At 40.2% G+C, this 26,782-nt stretch overlaps 1 protein-coding gene and 1 long non-coding RNA gene across 7 annotated transcripts in view; one reads left to right on the forward strand and one right to left on the reverse strand.

The window, feature by feature from the left end:
- The window catches only part of cadm2a (cell adhesion molecule 2a), a 221,271-nt gene that overhangs the window by 184,381 nt on the left and 10,108 nt on the right, over positions 1-26,782 (forward strand). For all 5 annotated transcript variants that reach the window (XM_046039851.1, XM_046039852.1, XM_046039855.1 and 2 more), the window contains 4 exons: positions 10,357-10,518; positions 11,008-11,098; positions 11,206-11,384; positions 14,803-14,916. In XM_046039851.1, the coding sequence (XP_045895807.1) occupies positions 10,357-10,518; positions 11,008-11,098; positions 11,206-11,384; positions 14,803-14,916 (546 nt within the window). The remainder of the gene's footprint in view (positions 1-10,356; positions 10,519-11,007; positions 11,099-11,205; positions 11,385-14,802; positions 14,917-26,782) is intronic.
- On the reverse strand, positions 2,809-17,006 carry LOC123963201. 2 transcript variants are annotated; one of them, XR_006823139.1, is made up of 4 exons: positions 16,888-17,006; positions 5,624-5,843; positions 5,485-5,503; positions 2,809-2,951 (listed from the first exon to the last, which is right to left on the reverse strand). It is a non-coding gene; the product is annotated as an uncharacterized LOC123963201 (long non-coding RNA). The 2 variants fall into 2 exon arrangements; XR_006823140.1 differs by lacking the exon at positions 2,809-2,951 and adding an exon at positions 5,036-5,362.

Here is a 26,782-nt window from a genome sequence, read left to right on the forward strand (position 1 = left end):
AGACGTGACAGAGTCTGGAGACGCCGTGGAGAACGTTCTGCTGCCTGCAACATCCTCCAGCATGACCGGTTTGGCGGTGGGTCAGTAATGGTGTGGGGTGGCATTTCTTTGGGGGGCCGCACAGCCCTCCATGTGCTCGCCAGCGGTAGCCTGACTGCCATTAGGTACCGAGATGAGATCCTCAGACCCCTTGTGAGACCATATGCTGGTGCGGTTGGCCCTGGGTTCCTCCTAATGCAAGACAATGCTAGACCTCATGTGGCTGGAGTGTGTCAGCAGTTCCTGCAAGAGGAAGGTATTGATGCTATGGACTGGCCCGCCCGTTCCCCAGACCTGAATCCAATTGAGCACATCTGGGACATCATGTCTCACTCCATCCACCAACGCCACGTTGCACCACAGACTGTCCAGGAGTTGGCGGATGCTTTAGTCCAGGTCTGGGAGGAGATCCCTCAGGAGACCATCTGCCACCTCATCAGGAGCATGCCCAGGCATTGTAGGGAGGTCATACAGGCACGTGGAGGCCACAAACACTACTGAGCCTCATTTTGACTTGTTTTAAGGACATTACATTAAAGTTGGATCGGCCTGTAGTGTGGTTTTCCACTTTGATTTTGAGTGTGACTCCAAATCCTGACCTCCATGGGTTGATAAATTTGATTTCCAATGATAATTTTTGTGTGAGTTGTCAGCACATTCAGCTATGTAAAGAAAGGAGTATTTAATGAGATTTTTTCATTCATTCAGATCTAGGATGTGTTATTTTAGTGTGTCCTTTATTTTTTTGAGCAGTGTATTATATGAGTCTGGAAAGACATGGATGTCTGAACAGCAGGGCGGTAATTCTAGTGTGCTCGCACATCATTCATTAAAATGAAACAAAATGCCTGTCACTCTCTATAACCAGTATCACACGTATCCTGTAAACAATAAACTTAGCAATGTTTCACTTATTAAATTTTTTGTAATGTATTATGGTAGTCGGCCACTTTATATTTCCTCTTGTTACCCTTCTGAGGAACGTGAAGCTTAAAATAAAGAACATACACTAATTAGCAGAGAGAGTATTTTTCCTTACAGGCTTATTGTGTCTCTACAGGTGATTATTGCTTCTCCCAGTGGCCCACTACTGAGAGAAGAGCTCCCTGTAAGGCAAATGGAAACATAGCCAGGACATAATGTTCTTTTAATTTTTGAGAAAGTTAACAGGTAGTTAGAGATATCCAAGGTGGTTTGAAGTGAAGGTAGTTTCAAGAGGATAGGCTTTCTCATTAAGGTCAGATGCTATAATTCTCCCATCAACTTGGCACACAACTCTCTTTAATTTGGGCTTTGTACATTTTATATCAGTATATTATTCAATGTGACAAGGTTGTAGTGCTTTACCCGGGGAAGACACAAATATAATATTAAGGTTTGCCTTTCTAAGTAAATGTATTCTGTAATTCGTCTGCCTTAAAACATTGTTGAAACTAAAAATAAAGGAGGTGGTTTTTATATATATAATGCTTTATTTAAAGAAACGAAAAAGAACATCTGCATTACATAGTCATTTTATTCTTTGTAAAAGAAATCTTGGTAACATTGTCCCAGAACAGAAAGCAGAACCTTGAGACTTTATACAAATGTCAGATTAGAAGATTCTTGTCAGATCTGCTATTGGACTCGTCAAGAATTTCGATCTGAGGTGATGTTTCGGCCCTCACTGAATTCACTGAAAAGCTCTCTCAGTGTCTGCCATTACACCTTTTCTACCCCAGCTTAAGCCCAGACAGCTCAGCCTGCTATCTCGCATTAGGGTTTCCCAGGGTCCAGATAAGCAAGCAGATAAGCCCAAATCAATGCCGGTTTTCCGCAAAGTTTTAAGCAGATGTCATGGTATCTCACCATTGAATTAACTGTAGTTGGGAGATGGTATTGACTCTACGTCATCAAGTTTATTCGGACTTCCTCAGAACATCCTCTATGCAACAAAAGCACCATTAATCTCACACACTGACTCTGAACAGATTGAAGACAAATTCCCAATCTGCCTTTTAACACCACAAAAGTCAATCAAACCAAATCCATGTATCCATCCATCCATTGTCAACCGCTTATCCTGCGTACAGGGTCGCGGGGGGCTGGAGCCAATCCCAGCTGACATTGGGCAAAAGGCGGGGTACACCCTGGACAGGTCGCCAGTCCATCGCAGGGCTCAAACCAAATCCACAAACTTTTATATATTTTTTTCTCTTAATGGGTAAACTTAATTATCTCTATTATTATACCCATATAAATAATATATAAACTTAGAAATGTATGTATAAATGCGAAAATGCCAGTTGGTTGCAAAGGTGAAGGAAACATTTATCCATCGATTAATATCCTGTCTTTAATGACAAGTAGCTCTGTTTTTAATTAGCAGTACATTGCTCAGTGTCACGCATTTGTCATGTATTCAGGACATGTTTAGTACAGGGAAAAAGCATATTATCGAGATATGATTGACATATACACTTACCCATTTAGTTCTTCTTTGTGACACCGTAAATGCATTTCTGCCACTAATTTGTCCACTTTCTTGTAGTAATAAGATGCTGTGAATTATCATCTGGACACAGCCAGTCTGACTTCTTATATATGACATCAACAGAGAGTTTATTTGTGGGTAAATGTACGTGCAACTGCGTGTTGCATGCAAAACAAAACTAACCCAGCAAGGAACTCTCTGGCGGTCTGACTTTATTTTCACATTTAAAACGGACAAAATAAATAAACATGAAAGTAAGCAAACACAGAGGGCAGCACATGTTTATAGACAATGTATGTACGCATGTGTAGGTGTGTGAGGGTGTACTTGAAGTGTTCATCATGCTGACAGGATCAGGGTGTGTTCAATGTGAAAAGCCATCTGATTGTGGGCGACCATGCTGGGAATAAATGACAATTGTGACATATTGGTGTGGGATCTGGGGGAATAGAGAAGATTATATTACCAGCAGAGCCACTGGAGCAGTCCATCACCCAATCGCATGCAGTTAACAGACACCCTATGCTAAGTGTGTGCGTGTGTGCATCTGCGTAAATGTGTGTCTGCGTGAGCAAAACAGACAGATGGAGCCGACAGCCTGCATGTAAGGACATAAGCTTGTGTGTGTGGAACGGAATCCAATATTCTTATTTCTCAGTCTCTTTGTCCCTCAGATCCCTTCAGTCCCCACCCAGTAATGATATATTTCTATCTCAGTTACACACCGTAACCCAGAGAGACCTCTACCAATATCACCACATGTAGCGCTTGTTTACACACCACTGAACCAGAGGGAGTTGTGTGGAGACCAAGCAAGGCAGAGATGAAATGAATATTTATTTCAAATAAGGGCGGGGAGGCTGCTATCGGACTAGTGTTATCATACTCTCTGACCTAAACTGTAGAGGTTATTGCTTCATCATGTTACGCGATAAGTCTATTCCAAGGGGGCTTAAGGAGGAAAAAAGATTTCATTCATATTCACTTGCAGTCACGTCCCTATTCTGTTGTCAAACTTGTTAGTCAAGGACAGTAAGCTATTATTGCAGACATACCTCGTACTATTTTAGGTCATTGTCTGCTGACTTTTCCATACGCTATCACTCAAGTCTTCCCGTTCACTCAAGAGCTGAACAGTGCGTGAACAACCTTTTGAAATAGTGCTAGCTATTTCTTCATTTATGGGTAATTGTCCTTGACTACTGTGAGTGAGAACAGATTAAAGTGGCCATCATTATTCTAAGGTTTGCTCTGGAAAGAGCTATTGAGGAAAGTGAATAGGCAATAGCTCTGGAACTTATTCCAAAGAGGATGGTGTTGAAGTGGATGAGACTTCTGGTGACATTGTGAACACTACAAAAAGAATAAAGGCCAGGAATTTAAAGAAGTTTTCTAGTTACAAGAAAATACATTTTCACTTATTTTTGCAGTGTTAGACAACCTTGCACACTACTTAAAAAGTCTGTGTTGGGACTACATTTATACTATCCAGCTCCCTGGGGTGGAGTGGATCAATGACCATTAAAGATGTAATCTCATGATGGCTCCTGCAAGTCATAGTGACATGAATAAAAGATGCCCAAGTCACACACACAAAAACACATATTCGCCTTCCCTATCCTGTATATGTGCAGCACAAACACAGAAGTTCTTCCATGCATGCAGCCACATACTAAACAAGCACATGCTTGAAATTAGATCTGTGGAAATCTGTTAGATTGGTATATTAATTATCATCAAGTCATTCAGATGAGGTAAGGCTCTCTGGTTTTATGTTGCCTTGTGTCTTTTTGTCGCATCACAACTTTAAAGGTTCAGCGTGTTTGCTTTAGTGGCATCTATTGGTGACGGTTGCGAATTGCAACCAACGTCTCATTCACCACTCACCCCTTCGTTTGCAAGCTTGTAGGAGAATCTACGGTAGCCAACACGCTCTGTCGGCTGTTTTGCTAAATAATATGTGTGGTCCTCCATTTGTCCAAATTTCACTATCCTTCTTACTTCTAACAAACCAGACTACTGCTACTACAGCTACTTCTTCTTCATCGTCGTATGAATTCAGAAAGTTAAGTTTGTCCTTTGGGCTACTGCAGAAACATGGCAGCGCAATATGGCGACTTCCATGAAAGGGGACCCGCAGTGTATTTATATAGAAATGGCTCATTCTAGGGTAATAAAAACATAATGGTTCATTATGTAAGGTCTTTATATACCACTGAAAACATAGTTATTATGCTATTATGCTATTATATTGCATTTATATCAATAGATCCTCCTAAATATTACATACTGAACCATTAAGTTAAAGATATATAGAATGAAACAGGAATATCTTGAGCACAAATGTCTCTTCAATTTACTTTCTTTCTTTAAACTTCTATTAACTTGATTAAATATGCCCATGTGGAGGTGTATCTCACTTTTCTTCTGTCTCTGGCATCATAAGAGTGTGTGATCAGGTTAACAGACTTAGACATTAGCACTGTGGCGAAAGAAGAGGAGGTCAGGTTGCTACACCCACTGTCTATGCCCATTAAGAGCAACATCCTGGAGGTGGAGCACCTGTCCAGCTTTAAATGCCAAGGCACCGAGACCGACCCGACCTCTCCTTTTGAGGCCCAGTGAAAAACCGTATTCGTCGATTCACAGTAGACACTTCTTCCTTGTGAATGCTCAGGGAGTTTCATGTCAGAAAGGACATTATGATACAGGTCTGCCAGGCACTGATAGAAACTCTCCTAACATTTAACAGTGGTCCCTGGCCGTAGTCACCCGTCAGTTAAGCGCAGAGATGAGCAAGTAAGACAGGTCAGACAGGGGAAGATGCTTACAGGCCCAGCTCCCCGAACACTGCACAGGAGCCAGAATAAGTGAAAAGATGTAGGTGGTGGAGGGCACAATATATCATCTTCACACCTCACTAGAGCTGGAGCCTGCTATGCATTAATGCTCTTATTTTAAAATTTACTCACCTATTGCTGTGCTGCCCATCTGTCAAATGAAAGCACACAGATTAGGTACTTATCAGGCAACATATATTTTTCTGTTTGCATTGTGAATTTTATTTAAATTTGTGTTTTGTACTATTATATACTTATTGGTTATCCTCACCCTCATCCACAGACGATTTAGCATTGTTCTTATTTGAGGAAATTGTTTTAAATCTCGGATGGGATGCAGTTCAGGGTATGTTGAGTCAGCCTTCAGACCCCTGCTGCCAGGATTAGTCAGCCCTGTCGTTGTTATTGATGATTCCACCCCCACCTGAGCCGTCCTCCTCTGTCTTTCTTGTCTGTCTCTTCGTCTGCTTTTCTTTTGTCATCCCTCTCTCCTGTGAAATGACATGAAAGGGTCAGATTCTCCCATTTTTATGCCTGTCATTTCCATTTCTAATCCTCCAAGGCTCTGGCTTGGCTCACACCAATGATGCAGAGCTCTGAGCACCCACCCACAGAACAGTGTGTCACAGTCACAGCCAAATACTGCCAGGCTTTTTGTTAAGGAGAGGTACCACAGGTGAATATGATAGGATGGTGTCCATTTTGACTATTTTGAAGGACAAAAAACAGTCACAGGGACCTTATTTGTACATGTTGAATTTCCCAACATTTAAAGTGTATCTCTAAGTGTCCGTTTATAGCTGCTTGGCCATTTTAAATGAGCTATTTGACTGATTGTGAGCTAGTAACTAAAAAACAAACAAAACTAAAAAAGTAGTTCCTAGTAGTCCCTCCATGCCAGTGTTAACATCTAATGTTGGAATAAGGACTCATATACAACATATGCAGCACGAAATCTGTGGCAAGCTTATATTTTCCTGCTGTTTCATTTAGTAACTAAGTTCCACCCAAATCAAAATCAACCCAAAAGCGGGCATGTCTAAAAATATTAATCCTGACGAGGAAAAACGCAATTTAGCTGACGAGAACGATGTAATAACAGTATAATATGAGAGACTAGTTTTAGACAATACACATGGGGTTACTACTGTCTTCACTTAAACTATCTTTACATATTTATGATGAAAGGCCCAAAAGCTCAAAGTAGATGCATTTTTTGTTTGCTTGAAGAAAATTCAAGCTGTGTTTTGCTACATTTATATAGAAACTCTAATCAAAATCTTATGATTATGTGCTGTACAGTTGTGTGGCCTCTGCCATGAAGAAGTTGATTAACTCACTATAATATTTATGATACTGATTTGAGTATTTGATTCTGAAACACAAAGATGGGCTGCAACAGAAAAGAACACTTTTAAGATCCCATGCTTTTGCCCAAATAAAATTTGACATTGGTATAGATTGAGTACTGATAGAAAAAGTACGGCATGTAATTCTTTCACAGAGAAAGGTAGAGTCACTAATGATGGCTGAAAGACATTTGCGCTTAATCAATTAAATAAATTACATGATTTCTGGATAGAAATACTTCACACCTAAAGCTCCTAAAATAACTGTGTGTGACTTTTGCCAAACATTATGCACCATAATAGCAACCATCATGTGAAGTTGCCAGTGGCAGCTTAAAGTAATGCAGTGGCTGCTATATGAAGTGTACTTTCCCCAACATTTTTGATTAGCTCCAACAATAACTGTCTTGACATGACAGACAAATTTTTTTTTACAGATCAGGTACGACCAGTAAACGTGTGGTATGAGACTGGCCAGATGAGCTTTTTGATTGACAAGTCTGAGCTTTAATGGCAGCTCAGTGTCAGCTGCTCCTTTCAGCTGCATTTAAAATGTGATAAGATATTTATAGACAAATTATACCTACTCTCACCCACGCACATGCACACATGCTCTTGTGTGCGCACACACACACACTGACACTCATACACACACAGCACAACAGTGCAGAAGCCAACAGAGTGGATGCAGATTGATGCACTTTAACAACGAGGTATTACGTGCTGTTAGACAACTATTATTATGTTCTCAAAGTAGATCTTAGAAGCCTTTGGACCAAGTAATGATATAAATGAACTTGAACTCTGTGTGAGCGCATCAGTTTTTGTAGCACTCTTATACTGAATCGTGCAGAGGCAATCAGAGTCCATTCAAATCGCCACGAGAATCTAATGTGTCTAGACTTAAATCACACAGCAGAATTATATATAATGCAAGTTTCTCAATCTCTCTAATAGTGCTGTTTCAGTTCAGAGCATATTTCAGGAACCTAGGAAATATTATGAAATAACTTTAAGAAGTAAGAAGTTTTTTTCTGAAAGTCAACCTACAATAATAAATAGAGGATTTAAGTACAGACAGAACATTAAGCAAGTTGCTACAGAGACATCACTGAGTGCTCATATCAATGGACTGCTAAAACAGAAATATAGAAAAATTTGAAACAGCTGTTAGGTAAAATAAACTAAAAAGTAACATTACCTTTTTGATATTGAGTGATTTTACTTTACAAATATGTCAGTGTGTAATTAAAATTAGACAGAAAAAAATTTAAATTCAGCCACCTCAATGACTAAATGTACTATTTGTTGCTCACCAAAGTAAATACGTTTTATGAAACCTGATAGGACTCATCTCGTCTCATCGTGTCAGTTCAATTAAATCATTAAACCGACCTCTCATAACCCAAATACTAACCTCAACAATAACGATAACTATTAACAGGAGAATAGAGGGAATATACGAAAAGAAGGAAACAGACAAAAAAAAGTAAAGCGTGATATTGAAGACAGTATGTCTGTGGAAGGAACTTTCTACAGTACAGCTGCAGACAGACAGAGAAAGACAAGTTTAACTGATGGAGAGACAAAGAGTCAGGGAGAAGTAGTCTATGGGGACATAGAGTACAAAAATATTAGGAGAATGTTTGCCACTGCTAGAGCATGCCAGGATAGTAGATATTCTATGTCTTCTCTCTCCAGCCCTGCACTCCTTTTCACTCTCCTTTGTCTCCTGCAATTTCTTCTTTGTGAAGAAATCCAGCCATTTTCCATGTCTCCTGTTGTCTGGGTGGATGTTGCTAACACTGCAGACCTGTCAGTCATTCATCTCTGGGGGAGGCGGGCTCATTGCCTCAGTTGGGGGAAGTGACTGAGCAGAATATTTGATTGGCAGGATCGAGAGGGAGAGGAGACAGTGGGGTGGAATGCTTAGAAAGTGGAGCAGATGAGCGCAACAGAGAGAAGGATATGGAGCGTAAACAGTCTCTTTAGGAGATACAAACAAAGGCAGCAAGCATGAGAGAGAGGGACTGCACATTCACTGATGCTTTCTTGAATTTGTTATGATGAAAAAAGAAAAAAGGGACGTAATTTTATCAAGCAGGGCAACACCTGAATGCAGAGATAAGCCTGGACAGCTGAATACAGTATAATAGTGATCTTTTTTTCCCTTCTTTTGAAAAAAACCTTGTAGGAGTATGAATGAACAGACTTGATAGGGTTTAAAATATTGGCTGCTGGCATGATGTGAGAAGACCAACCACCCCCAGAGGTCTTGTCGAACAGATGTGATTGAAAAGAAGAATGTATTAAAAATACCTGCTTGTAGGTGGATACATATAAGCAATTAAGTTGTGAAACAGCTAGTGGGTAAAAGCAACTCTGGCGGTGGTGAGTTGTGAGTGCTGTGGTCTGGAAGAGGATGGCCGACTGTATTACATCACGCATACTGAACAGTTTCTGTATGTGTAGGCTGAGGCGTCGTCAAAAATTGGCAAATATCATAAAATGCCGTCTGCTACCCAAACACAGCCATAGTTCCTAAATGATTTAAGGAAGAATTTGTGTAGGATCACTGTGGAAGACATTGACGTTTCCCAAATCCAGAGGGGAATTCTTTCTTTAACTTTATTTTTACAGGCTGGTAAAAACAACTAGGAAAGTGTTGAACAGTAAGAATCAGGTCAAGTTGTTCTTTAGTATCAAGAGAGAATCTCAGCCTAGTACTGGTTCTGTCTTTTTGTGTGGCATTGAAACTCTGGTCATCTGAATAGTGCACAGGGCACGCTGACCAGTGTCGAGCTAAAGGACATTTTGATGGGGACAGAGGTAGTCAGTGGTGTGTGACCTTCTAGTTAGAAGGGCCTGTCCATATATGATTTTGAGGACACTAATTTGGTGGTCAAAGATTGGTGTCATGGGGGCTGGTCATGAAACTTTAATCAAACACATTTGGCTTATCTGAGGCCTATATCACTGGGGAGGCGTTAATGCCTTGGCAATGATTGCAACGTTGATGGGCATAGAGAAGTGGCTCAGCTGTTTGGTTGGGATTACAAGGCAGGTGTTACAGAGATAGCTCTGAGAGCCGGTTGTACAGATAGAGAGGACTGCGCATAATGACACTTTGCAACAAGGCTGATGGAAGTTATTGCCAAATGTCTGATTGGTCCTAGTAATGTTTTTGTCCCACTGAAGCTGGAAATGGTTGCCACAGGCAGAGATGGTAAGTGGGTAAAAAGGCCTACCATGTAAACACACACATTACATTCAGTCCTGACCTAGAGGTGAGGCAGGTGAGTTTTGTTTAGAGCTATGACCAAAACTTTTTTGTTCATCTGATTTGTCTGTTTGATAAGTTCTTTTGTGTAAAGCCCTTTTTTCCAGTGTGTAATATTTATAGGAATATTAGTATGCATAATTCCCCCAGAATGCAAAATGATGAATATATAACCAGAATGAGCGTAAAGATACTGTGAAATTTCCATTTAGGTGCTTGCAGCATTGCATGATAGGTCCTGGTGGAGTCTGGCTGTGGTTGTAAAGCAGGGCTTAACTGAACGGTTGAACACAGGGGCATCACTTTGGTGTGTGGCCATCACACCTTGCAAGATAAATGTGCTGCATCTGTGACGGTATGCAACTCTCTCCAAAGGTGCCAAAGAGGTGAATGCAAGTGGGAAGACATTTACAGTACGGAGCTCTCTGCAGCTGCACGTGGACAGAAATGATGATGGAGTGGCCTACACCTGCAAAGTGGACCATGTGGCACTCACACAGACACCACAGGAGGCCACTGAAGTACTGGAGGTCCACTGTGAGTGTACACACAAAGACATGCACTCTCTCATACACATGGAGTGTACATGTGGACAAAAATATATGAAAGAGGAAGTATCTAAATGTCCTTTGAAAAGAGTTTATGGCATTCAGGCTAGTAAGACCCACATTTGGGGCAGTCTTTATAATTCTGTAATGTTTTGGAGTTGAAGATTTTTTATTTTTTATTTTTTGTTTACATTATTTAGGGTTTTACATTACATTTATAATAAATGTGTTTTCATTCAAAATCAAGCTAGTTCTGCTAGTTTTAAACTGTCGTTCATATTTTTTAAATTATAGTGTTTTGTTGAAGGAAACTCGATAGGAGGAATTTTTGTCTCATGCCTTTTTACCATTTGATTTTAAATACTTTAGTAAATCGTTTAGTAACATAAATATCAAGATAATCATGGGATAGTTATGTTAATATAAATTTATTCCATATAGTCTACCCCTTACTTCAAGCCTTCTCTGTCTGTCCTAGATGCTCCTCGTGTGGAGATCATCCACTCCCTTGCAGTCCCTCAGGAGGGTCAGTACTTAAAGCTGGAATGCGTGTCCAAAGGAAACCCTTCGTAAGTCACTCAAATTCTGTATTAGTTTATGTCACCCGTTTATATAATGCTTGAGACAGGTATTTGTAGCAAGCCTTGTTTCACCGTCACATTCTCTAAACTCACAGGCCAGATCCTGTGATGTGGACAAAGGATGGGGGTGAACTTCCTGACCTGGACAGGATGATTGTAGAGGGGAGGGAGCTCACCTTTACTTCACTCAACAAGACAGACAATGGCACCTACCGCTGCGAAGCCAGCAACCACCTAGGGACCAGCAATGCTGAATATGTACTCTACGTCTACGGTGAGTTCAGAGGAAAAGCTGATATATGTGTCATCATGTCCAAAGGTAAAGGAACAGGGAGAAATCTTCAGTCACACATCATCAGTTACACATTTGACACCACTGACACATGACGGACCTGAAAAAGGAAAGAAGCTGCAAGACGACGTGTTGAACTCCAGTGATGCTACATATAAACACAACTATGAACCTCACAAGGCACAAGCACCAAACTCCATTGCAAAAAAAACAAGATTATAATACCTCCTGATCTGCATACTGTATCAGTGATTAGTGGTACCATCTCTCACAGGGAGAATAAGGGCCTCAGGTGACACAAATGCCACCAACGCCTTTCCTTAAATAAACCTGCGTCCCAGATCCTACACACACACACACAGACCCAACGGGAGGGAAATGTGTGAGGGAGGCAGAATTTAGTACTGCATTGTCAGGAATATCACCAGGAAGGATAAGTAATTCATAGTAACGCCAGAGGAGGTGGAGGATAAAGGGACCCACTGTGAGGGAAAACAGATAGTTCTTCCTTTTCTCCACTGCCATTTGTCTCTTGGCATTAAGTAATAATGCTTAAAAAAACAGCAGAGCAGTGACACATGTATTTTCCCTCTGTTTAGGACAGTGTGTGATGAGAGACAAAGTAGTTTTTGGCCAGATAGACCACAGGACTGGAGGCAAAAGAGAATTTCCGAAAGTGGATCAATAATATATTGCTTATTATTATTACATGCACTCAGGGGGGTGTTTCATTTGCTTTCCTATTTAAGAGGCAGACCAAATCTGATGAAAAACATGAGAGAATAAACCTTTCAGGTGCCGATGGCTATGCTTTGCCTGAGCTAGAGGGATTTCTAGTATGTTCTTTACTGTGCTCGGTGGGTGTACAGTAATAGCCAGATGTGGAGCCGATGAAAGATACAACCAAGGATATTATCAATAGTTCATGAAGTGCTTTCTGCTGTTTATAGCCACGGTCACAGCAACACAAGAAAAGTCAGGGATGTTCAAAACTGTAAATGCTACAATTGCTAAACAACACAAACCGTTAGGTACCACAATGCTGTAATTTATTACATTTAATGTAGACGCCTCACCACATGGCTGCAAGGGTCGGTGCGACATAAATGCTGTTACTTGCCTATATACATGTAGGCCAAAACCGTACGAGCTGACCACCATATGTAACCATGTCCGTGTGTGCAGACATCCAAGGTAGTAAGGGGCAGATACAGTCCATAGAAACGGTTTTGTTCATACCATTGGCCGTCTGCATAAACGTACATGTTCACACATCTGTCAGCACAGTCATAAATATTACAGCCATGTGGATGCCGAAAGTATGACACAAGGTAGAACAGAACCATGTCCACTGTCCATGCCCCATAAGGTGGAAAGTTTGTATGCTAGCCAGAGTGGCCTGTTGATTACAAATGCAGGAATGATGCATTTAGATAATTTTTTCTCCAACATGAGACTCTCAGACTGATCTTGACTGTAGCCTTTTCATTACACAAATGAGGACATGGACAATGAATTGCTTTAGTAGATCCTATATCAAAATAAGTAAATGTCATATAAATATAATGTAATCACCTTAATGAAAGGTATTTCATTGGCTTACAACTCTTCAGATGGCAGTGCTTAGTAGTGTGTGCTGAGTAAAATTAAAAGGGGTAAAATCAAGATTTAATTAAAAATCCCAATGTTATACAACTCTAAATGGACTTGTCATTACACTATAGGTAAGTGTGAAGATGTGCTGCATACCCATGACTGAGACTGAGAAACCAAATCAGTTAAATAGTTAAAAAAAAAAAAGAACATATTGCAGCATAGATACATATTGTAATATCTCCTTTAATAATTTTTTTGTCTACACAATTAGGTTTATCAGAGCCATTTATTACGTACGTAATACGTTATTACGATATTTTGCACTTCCTTACCTAATTGCCCCACATGCCAAGGTGCCTGTGTGCAACTAACAATTTCTTCAAATGCCAGCTGAATGTAACAACAAGAACAACCAATGCATTTAATGGCAGTGATGTTATTAAACTGACAAATTCTATGCCACAAGAAAGGCAATTGGGGATGGGAGGGTCAAAGAGTCTTTTACAGATTCATTACTTGTTCTTTTGAAATGGCACCCTGTCTGTTCCTACCCTTCATTAGTGATTAGCACACCTTTTAGCCTTTCACAATTGCAGCCATAATTCTTGGAAAATACCTTTTTAATGGTTCCCCTACAACGAGGAGACGTTTTCTCTCTTCCCTCTTTCCTGAAGACATGCACTTAGCTGCTTAGTAATTCACGCTAAAGCTGAAATGTCACCGAGACATGCAGGACAGTTGGCCCTGAGAGAGAGTACCACCGCCAATTAAAAGCCTCTAGCTCACCATAAAAACCAGAGTGACATAAAGATAAAAGCCAAGGTGGTAGTGTAGCCTCATTAACTTTGTCACACAATGTTTTGGTCCCATTTTTCCTGTGTCTTTAATATGTGACAGTGAGAAACGCTGCCTTGGTTGAATCACTTACCATTACCCTGTAGTGTGAAGTCAAAAACAGAGCTTTGCTACCTCTTCCTGAAATCATCCTTTCAAACATGGACAGTTGGCACAGAGCATTTGTCAAATTACTTTCTTCATTTGGTGTAATCCAACTGTCTTATCTTTCATATGTTAAGAGGTTCCCAGTGCATGATCTGTCTTCATAGACATCAGTCAACATAAGTAGATTCAAGATTAATCTTGTTCTCTTGCTGCTGAAATGACCCTTACATTCAAAGACACAACATTTTAAATCATAATGACAAGGGAAATATAGAGGACTGGGACTCTAACATAAGATGAAAATGTAAACCTGCAATATTTTTCTTCCATTACACTTAAGTACATATTGCATCACTCTTTTTCAGATTTAGCATTTTGCCTAAGATATAGCCACAGGCCACTCCCAACCTACGTGGAAAAAGTCTGAATATAGCCCAAAACTAATCCTGTCTTACCTTGAAGTACGTATGAGACATTCAGCTATTCAACATTGTTTGTCTCTTTAAATATGACTCATGTGAACATTGACCCAAAAAGAATCATTAAAAGCAATGCTGATCTATTTTTGCTGGCCCACAAAAATAGATCAGCATTGCTTAAATTAATGCATGTTGTGTAGTGCATCACTTTGCATCAACAGTAGTGCACTACTGTGTTTTAGAAAGTGCATGTTTTCATATTTTTTTTTTTTGTTCTTTAAATTTTATCATAATTCTTCCCCTTTTTGTTTCTCCATATAATGTTTTGCCTTAGACCAGTTTGTGTTGCTCTTTTAAAGTATTTAACTACACCCATGTGAATTCATTTTTTGCTGTTCTTGTATTGTTTTTGTGTATATGTGTCTGTCTGTCCCCTCCACCAGACGTCCCCACAACCCTGCCTCCATCCACCACTCCCCCCCTACATCCCATCCCTCCAGATCCTACTGCTCTATTAGGCACCCACGTCTCAGACCCCACAGTCACTGGCAACAGAGGTATAGTACCACCCCACACATCTCCACAGCCCCCTCAGCATGCCACTTTATATTCCCACTTCCCTGATACTTCCCTCTGTCCTATTACTTATCTCTCAGCTGCTAACGACAAGCGTACTTCCTTCCTTTTTTTTTTTTTTACCCCTTTAGGACTGTAAACATAAACTGCAAGTCTTTTCGATGGACAATGACATCCATATCAATTAAAGTTAACTTGTTTTATGTTTTTAATTTAAGAACATTATTCAGATTGTCTGAGTTTCTAAGACCCACCAGGTCCATTGTATTCAAAAAGAGTCTAGCTGTTCAAATACTCCATCCAATGTCCCCTTGGCATTTCAAAGACTTCAGTACTTCTGTGCCCGGAAACCTCAAAGAAGCAAATGTCATGTTCAACGGAAAATGTCTGGCCACTGGAGATGTCTCATCATGACTCCTAATGCTGTGTTAAATCTTAGAGAATTCTGACTTGAAAAGCTATTTTTCAGAGAGTTGCCATTGTAGCCACCTCATGGACCTCTCACTGCTAGTTGGTGTTCTTAGAAAATCTTTTTCTTAGCGATGCTGTTTATATAATCCTTTATAGAATTGTAGTATACAATATGAATAATGGGATGTCAAGGGGGCATAAAATGCTGAGGTTTTCTCAAATTTCACGCATCTCTCTCTATCTTTCCTACACAGGCTGACAACACGCAGAGTTATGGTTATGGCTTTAAAACTTAAAAATCACTGACATGCAGCATAAATGAAATTACCATCTCTGTCCTGCAGCATTAAAACCATCCACACAAAGCATGTTTTCTGGACGTCAAAACCCAAATAATAGTGTTAATGTTCTCTAGACATGTCAAAAAGATTTATTAGCTCACAAATCCCACAATATGGGCCCATCGTGTGCTGCCAGTAAGATGGCTGGCAAAGATGGAGGTCTTGGTATGTTGACCCGGTGCTACAAAAACTGGTTCCTTGTCACTTGTGTAGTGAGGAAGAAGTTGGAGGACATGGAAGAATATTTGCTGCATCTTGGGCAAGGTTGTGGACATGGTATTTGAATGGGCCATTGTGTGGACAACTGCTCCAAGTTGTAGCAAGACTGTCAGGGCAGCAACCCAAGAACCCACTGGTGGACATCAGAAAGTTGTTCTCAACAGGGGAGAAGTACTACTGACCTTCACTGAGGATATTGCCCGGGTGTTAAAAGAAACAATCTAAAGAACTTGTGAACCCTGCCCAAACTATGGGGGCAGAGTTGGAAAAATTTACGCTTTACGATTATTACGATTATTAGGTCAACGATTCCTTTCGATTCGATTCCTCAATGCATCACGATGCATCACCTCAAGGGTGGGAATTTCCAGGCACCTCATTACGATTATGAGTGCTATGATGCGATTGTTAAACAAATAGGATAAAGATGTATTTTTCTCACTGTGTGACTACTTGGTACTTTTAATGCAAAGTATTTAACAACAATCCAAACAAGTAGGTAGTAATGAAATGCAGATATTTAATGTTACTTTATATAAATGTAGCTATTATACAGCGTTATTACTGACCTCTGCTGCTGCTATTTTTATTTCTGATGCTGCTGTTATTAGTATTGAGTGAGATGGGGGTTAAACTACGCACTTTACAATGCTCAAGCCAAACCACTTCACTCCATCTTAATATATCTGTTCCTTTTTTTGTCTCGTCTAGTGTGGTTACTTGTCTTGTAAGTTGATTATTGTAATTTTGTATTGAGCACCATGGGCCTTGAGAAACGGCATTGGGTTCATTGTGTACTCGATATGTGGATGAATGCCACAACAAATTAAATTGAACTAACAGCCAAAAAGCGTCCTGCTCAGCTTCCAGACCGCAGTCTGAAGAGGAGATGTTAGCTAACGTTAGCGCTAACTGCCTTAACTTATCCAGCAGTTGGAAAACCACAGACAGACTTTAATTGATAGAAACGCTTTGACCTACACTGTTTACTGCCAGACTGAAGCATTGCACTCATCTTCTCCTCTGCTCCGCTGCTTTCACCGTCACCTACTGCTGCCTCTCAGGTAGCGGTCCTTTGAAGAAGGAGCAGAGGACGCTGGCTAAGCGTTACCGTCCTGCACCGTGTGCTGGTTAAAATCATTAACGTTAGTCGCGCATTGATTTTATTGATCATGTGCAAAGTTTAGTTGCAGCAGTCACTCAATAAACAGCTGTCTGTCTGTGCCGAACAGGGAGAACCACACGTCTCCATTGTGTGCACCGCACAGACGGTCCAGAGCTGCACTTCCGCATTTATGAGTTCCGCCTTTTTCGTACTGTCAACATTACGCTATCCATTAACCTCTAGATAATTGATTATTGAAATTTATGAATCGATTCATAATTGTCCAAGTCCGCGTCGGGATGCATCTAAAAATCTAGAATTTTCCACACCCCTACTGGAAAGAAAGCAGTTCAAACTTCAGATTCAGGAGGAGCAATGCCATGTTGGTTGTTGTTGTTGACCACTGGACCATCTCTTTATTCCTGCAAGAATACTGAAGGGTTCATGGCAATGTGTACATCCAGCCATGCATGGACATGCTTGGGCGTGAAAAAGATTTATGACAGCATCTCCCTTGGTGTCTTGGAAATCCAGTTTTGTATGGTTGGAGTGAAAGTTGTCTGCATTGTCAACAATAATCCAAGCACACTGTCAATGTGAAATAGTCTTGTCATCAATTCTGATTGATTGAGTGACGGGTCTTCTTTCTTATAGCTCTTAAAGCCATTCATGTAGTTCTATTCTTTAGTGTATGCTGATTTTCTAGTCTATCTTTGTCCCAACCATCCTCCATAGTCACTAGTTTTGGGTAGTGAAATGACTGACATGATTCCCCTTTGCAGAGTTTCTGCTTTTAAAGGTGTCACAGTTCAATAATCTGATCAAGATGGCCCCCTCTGAAAGGTGTTTCAACATATCCAACTGAACTGGCTCTGTATTTAAAGTAACCGGTTAAGTTGGTTTGGGCATCCTACCAAAATACCTCAAAATACTTCTGACCAGAAGCCTCTCTATGAAGGCTTGCTGGCACATCCAGCTGGGATGAGACCATGGGGCAGGGCGCAAGCATGGGGATTGCATATCCCACCTGGCTTATGAGATCCTCAGGCTCCTTCAGGAGGAGCAGGGGGACATGGCTGGGGAAAATTATGTTTTGGCATCTCTGTGACCTACAAACGGCACTAAATATATAATGATATGGAATGGATATCAAAAACCTTTGTAAGGGTATAGTTGCCCTAACCTATTAGTCTACAGCTGAACAGTAAGTGGTGAATTATCCCAGTAACTTACACATTTAATCACACAAATGCTTCTACAGTTGGACAAATTCCTACTTTGGATAAAGTTTAAATGACCATTGTTTGGTTGAATTGCAGTTTATGTAGTGATTCTGCTCTTTGCACACCACGCCGCTACAACAATAATGCTGACATGGCGGCATGTCTGCTACAGTAAAGTGATATGTCAATCAAAATTTTTGAGTGACATGTCAATTTAAAACTAATGTGCTGTGATAGGCTGTATGCAAATGAGCTTGCTCACTCATATATCATCTTTATCATGGTCGTTACAAGTATGTGACATGTTTTTTTAAGATGACACTTTGTAATGAATTTAGCACATTTTTCATATTAACACACAATATTTAACACTGTATGTTTTCTCACAAGACAAAGTGCCAAACATAAGCATTTAATTAAACTTGAAATATAATTTAAATAAAATAACATTAATGTGAAAGACTCGAGACACTGATTTTTCACAAATAAATTCTCTGCAGTTTGATTCATTTTTCCCTCACTATATAGATGAATTGCACAGTGCCGTCTGTCTTGTCTCTGCTTTTTTACTCGCTCTCTCCAGCCCTCTCAATGGTGCTCCACAGTCCCATTCACTCAGAATAATTTGCTCTCATCACTGCTGCTTTCTCTAAATTACCATCTTTAAAGTCCTTCTGGAGTATTGACTCCTCTTTTACCTTTTCCTCTGCTGCTTTGCTTTCTATCAAAGCTTTTGTTTCAATTTTCCCTCACCCGCTCCTTCTCTTTTACCCTCTCTGAAGACCCTGTTAGATAACAGGCTTCCACACATTGTTGGATATTCCTCATCAGTGTGTCTCAATTCTTCTCTGATGTCTGTTTGTGTAGTGCAGAGGAGCTGAGCCTCTCAGTGTATCTTCAGGGAATCTAAATATCAGACTCCTTCCCTGCGTCCCTAGTCACAGGATACTACACTATCTGCTTTCATGTGTCTACTTGATTTATTACCAGGTCTTGTCACAAGCTCTGGATGAAAGCAAACAACTGTGGAGCTGTACCAGACTGCAACGTTTTGTCTTTTTAATAAAGTTGTCTTCCTGTGCAAAGGAATGCACATTGTAGGTTCAGCACTGTAGCTAGTATATGTAGAATATTAGCGTATTATATAGCTGATGAGCTGTTTCAGACGCACCTTTTTCTGTTCTGCCATCTTTTTTATACAGGTCTTGCATCTTTCCTCTCTTGCCCTTCATCAGCACACTGGATTTTTCCAAACAGCTCCAGACTACCACAACTAAGAAACTGTTTGGGCAGAGAAGAGTTACGCAGTTGGCGGTAAAAAAGTAAATGGATACAAATTTTTAATAATTAATAATATAAAAAGCCGGTAAACAGAATACTGTCATAGGACGCACTCTAGATGAACCGTTTATGGGTTGAGCCCCACCCACTTCAAACCAGAGGAAAATACAGAAATCTCTCATGTGAGAAAACCAAACCTGTTCAAACTTTGGCAGAAAATGGTGTTTTTATGTAAGATGTCTATGAAGATTCTCAGTCATCCAGGTCATAGTTATCCAACGAGGGTTAAAATGAAGGGCAACTGGACTTGGTTGAAGATGTTTTTATGTAGGTTCCCATTACTCATTATAGGACCTAGTTTTGCAGACATGGTAACAGTAAATATTAGTGGCCAATACAATATTGTACATCTTAATGGAAGCACTGTCTCACCTTTGCAGGAATATTAGTGATACATACTTTACAAACACATTTTATGCTGTACACTCAGCAGTTCTAATTGGAAATGCAAATTTGACAGTAACCCATGCCTTTAATCTTAACTGTTGTTGACCTTTAGAGTGTAGCTAGTGCACAGGTATGCGTGAGATTCTGTTTTATCCACACTGTATAATGCCAGGACTAATGCATAACTGCGGCCTCTGATTCACTTTATTAATGAAGTGCTGGCAGGTATGCCCAACACACACTCTGTTTTAATAGCCTAGTCAGCCCTAATGGCTATAATAACTCTTCCACAAAGTATCAGAGGTCTGTGCAATGTCATCAGACCCCCCTTCCATGAAGACACACACACACACACACACTTCCCTCACAACCACTGAGTTCTCGAAAATTTGCCAAATGCTTTTCATGGGTTGCAAATTAGCTTTGACCTTGTGAAGCTGAAAGGTGGACTCATGCACAATGGTTTCTTTAGTGTTTAAAATATTTACTATTCACTTCTCATAATCTGCATTCGTTTGGCCAACCCCAGCCCCTGTAGCCTAATATTGCCGCAGAGAAGGGGCCCACTGTCGAGAAGGCAGCAATTATTCATGTCTTGTGTCTCTGCCTGTGGAGACGACAGAAAAGCTAAAATAATACCCATCTACCTCCTTGCAGAGTAAAAGTTATCTAAACTTTGGTCCATTAGTTGTTCCCCAAGAGGAACAGAATATAAAAGTGAAGAAATACATCAAAAACCTTAAGATTCTTAATAAAAGTGTATACCATAACTTGGAAAATACTGCAAAATTGTCTTAAATTGATACCAGAAGGCTGGTTGCTACCTCAAGTTTTAACTGTAAGTGGGAGACCAGTAGAGGTTACCATGGTAATACATAATGGTCATGGCTTTTATGGTTAGTACTGTAAAGCAAAACACAAAAGATCTTTCCTCACCTCTTGAAGTTAATAGCACTGACGACACACTCAAGGAGAATTCAAGAGCAGAGGCAAGGGATTGATCAGGGTTCAAAAGTCGGGATTAGACTAAGCTTTCTCCCTTTTCAACTGAGTGCTGGCCACAGCAGCATATGAATAGTAAGACATTAAAATAGGACCACTCTTACCCCGTTTGGCTTCCTGAGACCTGAGCCAGCTGATCTATGCAGAGACTGCTAACCAGCCTCACAAACATCAACCCTCTAATCTTAAGTTAGAAGGAGAATCAGAATCAGAAGGAGCTTTATTGCCAAGTAGTGTTTTACACATACGAGGAATTTGATTTTGGTGATAAGGTGCTACACATAGACAAACAGTTGACATAAATAAATGTAGAAATATATAAATATGCAATAAACAAATGCAGGTTATATAAGAATAGTAGAAGAATAGAGAAAAATAATACAACTGTTTGCAGAGAAAGAACAATGTGGCAGATATTTACATGTGCATTACTGTGGTTTGTGTTGTGCAGTCATATTACAACGGAAGAGGATATTGTGTACATAAATATATAAATTGACAATATCAAAATATAGAACAAAAACGATTAACAACTGACAACAAATATGTGCAATGTGCCAAGTTTGTGCATGATATGAAATGAAATGAAATAATATTTACACATGCAGAGACATTTGTATTATTTGCAAGGGGGGGAGTGTCAGTGAGGGACCCGGGCCTTGTTAATGAGGCTAGCTGTAGAAGGGTAGAAGCTGTTTTTGTGGCAAGAGGTTTTGGTCCTGATGGACCGCAGCCTCTGCCAGAGGGGAGAGTCTGAAACAGTTTGTGTGGAGGGTTCAGCTACAATCTTTCCTGCTCGCTCCAGAGTCCTGGAGGCGTACAGGTCCTGAAGTGATGGAAGACTGCAGCCAATCACCTTCTCTGCAGAGCAAATGATACGCTGCAGCCTGCCCTTGTCCCTGGCAGTGGCAGCAGCCTACCAGCTGGTGATGGAGGAGGTGAGGATGGACTCAATGATGGCGGTGTAGAAATGCACCATCAGTGACTTTAGCAGGCTGAACTTCTTCAACTGCCGCAGGAAGTACATCCTCTGTTCAGCTCCCACTTGAGGTCCTGGGAGATGATAGTGCCCAGGAAACCTATCTATCTATTACCTATCTATTTTAACAGTCATAAATGAGGAGAAGCGTCTGAAAATCAAATGTCTGCCATAAACAACAACATGCAGAATCACTTTTTGTTTTACCCCTGGAGATATTTTGAGAAATATGAGAGTTGAAAGCAGTTATTACACATATCCTCTGTGTAATGAGATGTTGTTACTGTTAAACAGATAGACAGCAGCATATCCATCAAAGTTAAATATAGCTTAAAGCTGTTCACTTGTCTCAATCAGCGATGCTGTCTAAATGAGTATAAGTTTCATCCAAGAGGACAAAGCTGTTGGCAATTATTTAATCTAGTGTTCAGTGTTTCTGATCCAAAATGCTTGATTGTTTTATAGCTGTGATAAGTCCTCGTATTTTTCAGAATAAACATTGGAGATAAACAATCCACGTAATCAGTTTTTACAAATACTATGAAGTTTGCATTTGTTTAGCTTTTTCTTTGGTCAGAATGTCTTTCAGCTCTCATTCAGGTCCGTCAGAAAGGAACAGAAGAAGCTAAAGTGAGATGACAACACAGTGTCAATCTATACTCTAGCTATCAATGATGAAATCTACCTTTACCAAATTGCACATCCTTCACATCAAAAAGGGTGAAAATGTTAAACTCTGGAGTTAATAAGAAAACTTGCAGCAGAGAATCAATGAGTTCAAGGTGAATATAAAACTAAACTCAAACTCCTGCTTTTTAAATTTACAGAGACAGTTGAAAGTTCAGCGACTCCTGTTTTATCGCTATGACACATAATTTAGGAATTCAAAGGGAAGGTTGTACTCCATATGTAATGTCTTGTGTCTTTAACCCCACATCTATTCAAGCTGCTTTAGACTGAGGACAAACCTTTTGTGAAAACTCAATAAGGGTCGGGACAATTTTCATCCCTTGGAGGGATTCGTAACTGCTTGATTCCATTGCTATTGATCTTGTTTTAAATGAAGGGCACAAGTTAGGCCATATGGTGAGCAAAAGACATATTTTCTTGAGGGCAAGTTTCCGATGTAGTTGGTTGGCTGCTGTGTTTGAACCAGAAAGGCTCGGTTCCCGTTGCAGCATCCCAGGGGGGACATCTTCTTTCCATCTTCTCTTCCGCTCTCCACCATAAAGCTGAGGAGCACAGGAGAAATTATAACATAATGCAAAGGTCTTTCCACTTATTGCTGGGCAATTATTATTGATGACCTGTCACATTAACTCGCTTTGGGGAAGAATTATAGCAACAATTTGGAATAAAGTGTAGAACAGAAAAAGGGGAATCATTAGATGCTGGGGCTAGTGTTATGAATTACATGTAATAGCCCTTCTATTCATTAAATCTCAATGGCAGGGGACACTTTCAGCAATCTTGAAGAAGAACTCACAGCACACACATACATGCCCGCACACAGTTGAGGCAGTCTAATTTTCATTTGTTGACATGAAGTTTTATTCGGTCCTTTGTTAATTATTATCTGCTTGTCACCCACCGGGGGATTGTTGGGCTTGTGATGGCACCTTGCTTCGTCCAAGATCATTCATTTCTGCATCACCCCTCCACATGGAGGTGCCTACTGTTTCTGCTGCGCTTGTTCTGCTGTTGCTGTCAGGATAATGCAGTGTATGGCAGAAAAACGGCAGCAATATAGTCATGATTAAGTTGCCACAGGTGTAACATTGATGCTATCTCTCTGCCTCTTCCTTTGTTGTATTTTATTGCTGTTTTGAAGCGGTTATGGATTTTTCAGAACGTAGAGCTGCTTTTGATAGATTGATTCTTGCGTGCAACTTAATGAATTCATATGATTAATTATGTTGCTTTGCTTATAACTTCATGCTGTTACCCTGCTGACCACAATTTCTTTTCATTCCGAGAAGAGAGAAGGAGGTTATTGAATATTCAAGATAGTCCACGTGTGGGCTTTATTGAATGATTAGCAGAAGTAATTTGTTTTCAGAATCTAATTAATCCACTGTGACCCAGCAAGCAGTAATGTGCAACGATACACACAAACACACACTCGTGTCTCTGCAACGACACCTTTTTCCTGTCTTTCTAACTCTCCCACATGCATGGGTGCTTGCATTGAGAAAGTGTACGCACATGTGTCTTTCGGCCCCCTGCCACAGCCTCTAGGGACTCTTTCATCTTGGCAGCAGAGCCAGCATTAGATGCAGATTGGTGAGTTTCCAGTCTCAGCCAAAAAGTTGGGCATAATTGACTCATCGAAGAAGTGAAGTCTGCAGGCACTTTTCACCACTTTCTCTCCTTTACTCTCGCTCTGCAGGCACTCTTTCTTTTGTGTCTCCAACTTTAACTTACCATCACTGCAGCAGGATTAATGCGGGGTAATAGGTGTATTTTTATGTTTTACATTTAATGATGTAATGTGCAGTGTTTCCAAACACTGTGGAAGCCATTAGAGGCGAGGCAAAATGTTTTTTTTTATTTTGTTTCTTTTTTGGTCACAGTTTATTTCTGGTAATCAGGCTACATCTGCTGTAAGAATCCTTATCCCGTAAATACACCAGAAACACCCTGTCAACTGCAAAAAACTACAAAACAAAATAGCCACGCCTTCCCTCCCACAGCTTCCAAAGGTTTCTCATTAATCTGAGTTATTGTTAATGCAAACTAATAGTCTTTTTTTCGGAGCAATAATGTGCTCAAACATACACTCCTTGACTCACAACACAGACACAAGGACACTGCAGCTCTATAAGCCCATGCTTGAGCTAGCTGCTGCTTTATTGGTCTGAACAGCTGAAACCATTGCTTCACAGAGCTGTATAAGATAGAAAGAGGAAAAAGTGTAATCCAAAGGAAGAAAAAGTTGCCTGTGGGGAATGAATTTTAATATTAACAAATTTAATACCAAGGGGAAAAGAGAGAGAGAGAGAGAGAGATTTATGTCAAGCTACAGTATGTAAAGACCATTGGAGCTGCATGCTGATATGATGGATTCAAGGACGCTGCGTCAGATCAGTTGAGATTGTTCATTTAAAAGATGGCTTTAGATGAAAGGCAGAGGATGGTATAGTGCCAGGCCCAAGAGACGCTTTAACAATGCTTTACAGAATAGCAAACATCTCCTGTGAAGTTCATCAGACACAGCCAATATGGTGTTTGAAGAATGAGATAAGGACACATATTACATATAGACATGCAGTTAAGTTGCTCATTTAACAAGCATTCTTTGACAAAGTGCTCTTTCCTGTTTGTTACAGTAGGAGCCCTATCTAAGCTAGTGTTAACTGGCTTAGTGCTAGATACATACTCGCAAGTTATACTGAGTGTAAAGTGATAGCCATGTATTCTTTGCTGATCCTGAAATCTTTTTTTCAGGATTTGCTACTGTAATACAGCAGAGTTTACAGTAGAAATACGTTGTCAGTTCTGACCAGATAAAGCTGTTTATGTCTTATGAAGAAAGAACAAATCTAGACTTTATTAACTTTACTGATTTCTTCTTATTACAGCTTCAGATAATCTGGCACTACTAATACTTGGTGTTTAGATCGAACAGACACATGGTGAGGCTAATTTCAGAGTTGTAGGGTTGCATGTTAGTAACACTTTGTTATCTACTCTAGATTTACGACACAGGAACCTCCTCTATCATCTCCAGTATCATCTTCAACTAACAAAATCAAACTTTTGGTACTTAAAACTGCTAAGTCGCTCCAGTCCGCTTCCTGTCTTAGATATTTAATAGATTTCCCATTCACATTTTATGAAGAGATGAAGAAATTCCAGTTCACCGCTTAGTGTATGATTTTGGAAGCGATGACCTGATTGAAGGAAAGGGGCGGGCTTTTCTTAAAGGCTCATCGTTTCTTCTGGAAGTTTGACAATGTGCAGCAGCAAACACACATGCTTTTATGATTTACAGTATTCTTCACATTCCTTCCGAAAAAGGTAATTATATGATTGATGCCATTATACATCTTCTTGGGAACCCACACAGTATCACTATCACATATCCTTTCACAGTAACCCCATATGGAGCCAGCATCAATGAAACAGATCAGATGAGGAGTCAGTGGGGCAGTTTAAGGGTACACTTTTAGTTCAATCCGGCCAAGCAGTGGCTCACAGAAGCCCTGGCTGAACCCCTTTAATTTATTAAACAAGCCCAACTCGTGAGGCCAGGCGACAAGGAGAGTGTTATAAATATTAAAAGCGGAGTTTGCTCTGCCACGCTCTCATATTAAATCACACAGAGAGGAATGTATGTGCCCTTATTAAAAGATAATGTGTTTTGGAGCCATAAAAATGTATAACCCTCCTCTCTAGATCCCACTCCTCCATGTCATCTTGCCTTTGCCATCTTCCTCCAACTGAAATTTCAGACTTTTCCTGTCCATCAGTCTCAATTTTTTTCATTTCCTTTCTCTGTGTGTCTTCATTCACCCTTGCTGTATTTTTCTCCTTCCGTGAGTAGTGGACTGGAACAGAGTACGTAAGAACACAATAGATGAACCATGATTTGAAGGCACTCGCTTGAAAAGTGTTTACACATTGTAAGTTATGAATTTATGTCACAGGCTTGTGTTGAGTATGAGGTTAATGGAATACTCCACTGCAAATCTAATCTTGAGTATCAAATGCTCAAGAAGATGCCTTAGAAGAGCGCTCAACTGATTTAGCATTGCACTCTTATAACTATCACTAATGGTCTGACTCACGATGGGTAGTTTTAAAAATGACAGTTCAGTCTGATGTTCAGTTGTGTCA

The sequence above is a fragment of the Micropterus dolomieu genome, linkage group LG23 (assembly GCF_021292245.1).
Source record: "Micropterus dolomieu isolate WLL.071019.BEF.003 ecotype Adirondacks linkage group LG23, ASM2129224v1, whole genome shotgun sequence".
Lineage (NCBI taxonomy): Eukaryota > Metazoa > Chordata > Actinopteri > Centrarchiformes > Centrarchidae > Micropterus > Micropterus dolomieu.